Source organism: Mangifera indica, unplaced genomic scaffold, assembly GCF_011075055.1.
Source record: "Mangifera indica cultivar Alphonso unplaced genomic scaffold, CATAS_Mindica_2.1 Un_0033, whole genome shotgun sequence".
In the NCBI taxonomy this organism is placed as follows: domain Eukaryota; kingdom Viridiplantae; phylum Streptophyta; class Magnoliopsida; order Sapindales; family Anacardiaceae; genus Mangifera; species Mangifera indica.
In genome coordinates this window covers 272,030-274,730 of record NW_025401125.1, presented here as the reverse complement: position 1 = coordinate 274,730, position 2,701 = coordinate 272,030, and the positions used below count along the sequence as shown (strand labels likewise).

Genomic DNA, 2,701 nt, shown 5'->3' with positions numbered 1-2,701 from the left:
GGAGTTCAAGAATTCTTTTTTTGGTCAATTATTAATGATACGTGTTAACTTTGATGATATACTTTTATTTATTTATGGGTTTTTTTTAATAACTGATCAAATTAGAAAAAGAATAACTTGTCAATTGTTATTTTAGTTTCATATATGAATTGATCATGTCTTTGTTTTGATTTGCTTGGCTTTTTTAATCATAGTATATTGTTTACATAATTAATGAACTATTTTGTTCTTTTATTTTTTTAATAACGCATAAATCTAACAACTTGATAGCAATTCCAACAAAGAGGTTACAAAATTTAAGGTCAACAGAGATAAGGAAATTTCATTTTATGGAGCTCTTGAATGAATTTAATTTCTTGTTAATCTTGAAGAAATGTGAAGTCAGTGGCAGAAGAGTCTTGTGTGTCACATTTTATTCAAGTTTCATTGTTAAACTGTTCAGTTTCCGTAATATTTTTCAAGGTTCTTAAGACCAGGGCTATGAATTTTATGGTATGCTACGTTATTGTGATTCAGTTTCCATTTTTAAGATGGTTCATTGTTGCTTGGTTTTGATTGCTAGAGCATTGTTTTACTTTTGAGCCTATATGATTTATACTTGAAGGGGAAATTTTGTTTTAGCTAGATTTTATGGTTAGCGTTGAGGGATATACTGTTAATGTTGGGTACAATGCGTGCACTTCAACCATTGTTTGAGTCCACCATTCTTTTTTTAGCAAAGCCACCTTATACTGTCTTGTTATTATATTTTGTGTTCATGGTCCTTAAATTTGACTTGTTGCTTGCATTGACATTGAAAATATGAGCAGGATTGTGGTGATATTCAATTGCTAAAGTACCAAACTTGTTTCTTTGATGAGTACCTTGTTTGGTTTTTGCTGACTATTCATTTAGACTTTGATTCTTAACATGTGGGTAACCTCTCTTGAGGACTTAATAGATTCACAGATTGACTTGATGAGCTTAATCAGTAATCATAAAATCTTATAGCCTATAGCTGTCCGGTTTTCAAAACACTGGTTATAGGGTTATTGCTGTGAAACCTCAGGATGTGGCATTCGATAGATTATATTTGGTAGTTTGAATTGCTTCAAAATATGCATATGTTGATGCTACTGCATCAGGATGTATTCCTAATTATTTGCTTTGGATCAATTGACAAACACTTCTTTAGGCAATTATTTATACTCTCTTTATATTAGACTGGTTTTCTCTAACTTCTCTCCCACGTTTGCTTTTCACGTGTCTTGATTAGCACATTCAAGCTAGTATACCTGTGTTTTTTCCATTCTGTCAGCAGAATAATGTAGTAACTAAATTGTGGTATGGTTAGCTTTCAAAGTTCTAGTTGTGATGTCATGCATTATTTGCTTTCAGATCAAGGAACCTAACTTCGAATAAGCAGAAAATAATGCTTAGTTTATTCAGTTAGCTCACTGCATTGCTAACATGTCCTTTGATCTTCAAAGCCGGAATACTCAAATTTACCTTGTTATAAAGTTGGACTGATGCTCTCTATTAGTAGCAATTAGTGATTTTCCCTTATCTAAACTGGATTTGATGTGCAGGTACTCCATGGACTGAAGAGGAGCATCGGATGTTTTTAATTGGCCTTCAGAAATTAGGGAAGGGAGACTGGCGTGGTATATCACGAAATTTTGTTGTGTCAAGGACTCCAACTCAGGTAGCAAGTCATGCACAGAAGTATTTCATCCGGCAGACTACTGCTACCCGAAGAAAGAGGCGCATAAGCCTTTTTGACATGGGTGTCGATGATATGGTTATTCTTGCTTCTTTATATTAATTTTTCATATTGCACATGCTTGAATATAGATGGTGTCTGGTTGCAATTTGACATTTAGCATTTAGGTCTGCCATACTACTAGTTATAAAACATGTCGATTCATAGAAGGAAGATTTTGTGATAATTAATGAATCATTTTTTTCAGGCCACTGATACCCCACCAGTGCCAGAAGAACAAGTGTTACTTCCTTCACCTCTGGCCAGAGAAACCGATAATAGCAGTTCACTACCCTCTCTAAATCTTTCCCTGAACACAGAATTTGAACCCATGGAATCTAAAGAGTCAGTAAAAGAACCTGAAGAAACTGTGATTGGATCAAATGGGTTTAGTCCAATGGTTCCTGGTTTCTTACCTGTGTATATACCAGTCCCTTACCTGTTCTACCCGCCAAACACAGCTTCCCTGGAAGAAGATAAGGAAGCAGGGGCATCTCATCCTCACCAGATTCTGAAGCCTACTCCAATGCTTCCTAAAGAACCTGTCAATGTTGATGAACTCGTTGGCATGTCTCAGCTCAGTATAGAAGAGGTGGGGGGAGGCTTGAGAGACCCTTCGCCACTGTCCTTAAACCTGCTGGGAGGGCCAGCTAGGCAGTCAGCGTTTCATGCAAACGCTCCTGAGAGCAGTTCAAATTTAAGCAAGGGAAAGACTACCCCCATACAAGCAGTTTGAATTGGTGGGGAATGATGATATTTTGTTCCCCTTTTAGGTAATCCTCTCTTTTTTGTACAATTATATGTTCTCCAAGACACATCTTGTCTTTTTTTTTTCTTTGGTAGTATGAAGTTTTGCTGCTCAATTTATAGGTACATTAATTGGGTTGGATATTATTTCAATTCTTTCAGATTGTAGAAATAGCTATTAGTTGGAATAATTCAATTGGTTTTGGCCACAAA

The 2,701-nt window shown here is 35.7% G+C and overlaps 1 protein-coding gene across 2 annotated transcripts; it reads left to right on the top strand.

Moving 5' to 3' along the window:
• Nucleotides 1-1,568: 1,568 nt before the first annotated feature.
• On the top strand, nucleotides 1,569-2,701 carry LOC123206359 (transcription factor MYBS3-like; the record flags this gene model as incomplete). 2 transcript variants are annotated; one of them, XM_044623538.1, is given in 3 exon segments in its annotated part: nucleotides 1,569-1,780; nucleotides 1,950-2,514; nucleotides 2,651-2,701. In XM_044623538.1, coding segments are annotated over 2 exon segments (740 nt in total), but the record flags the coding sequence as incomplete, so codon positions are not given.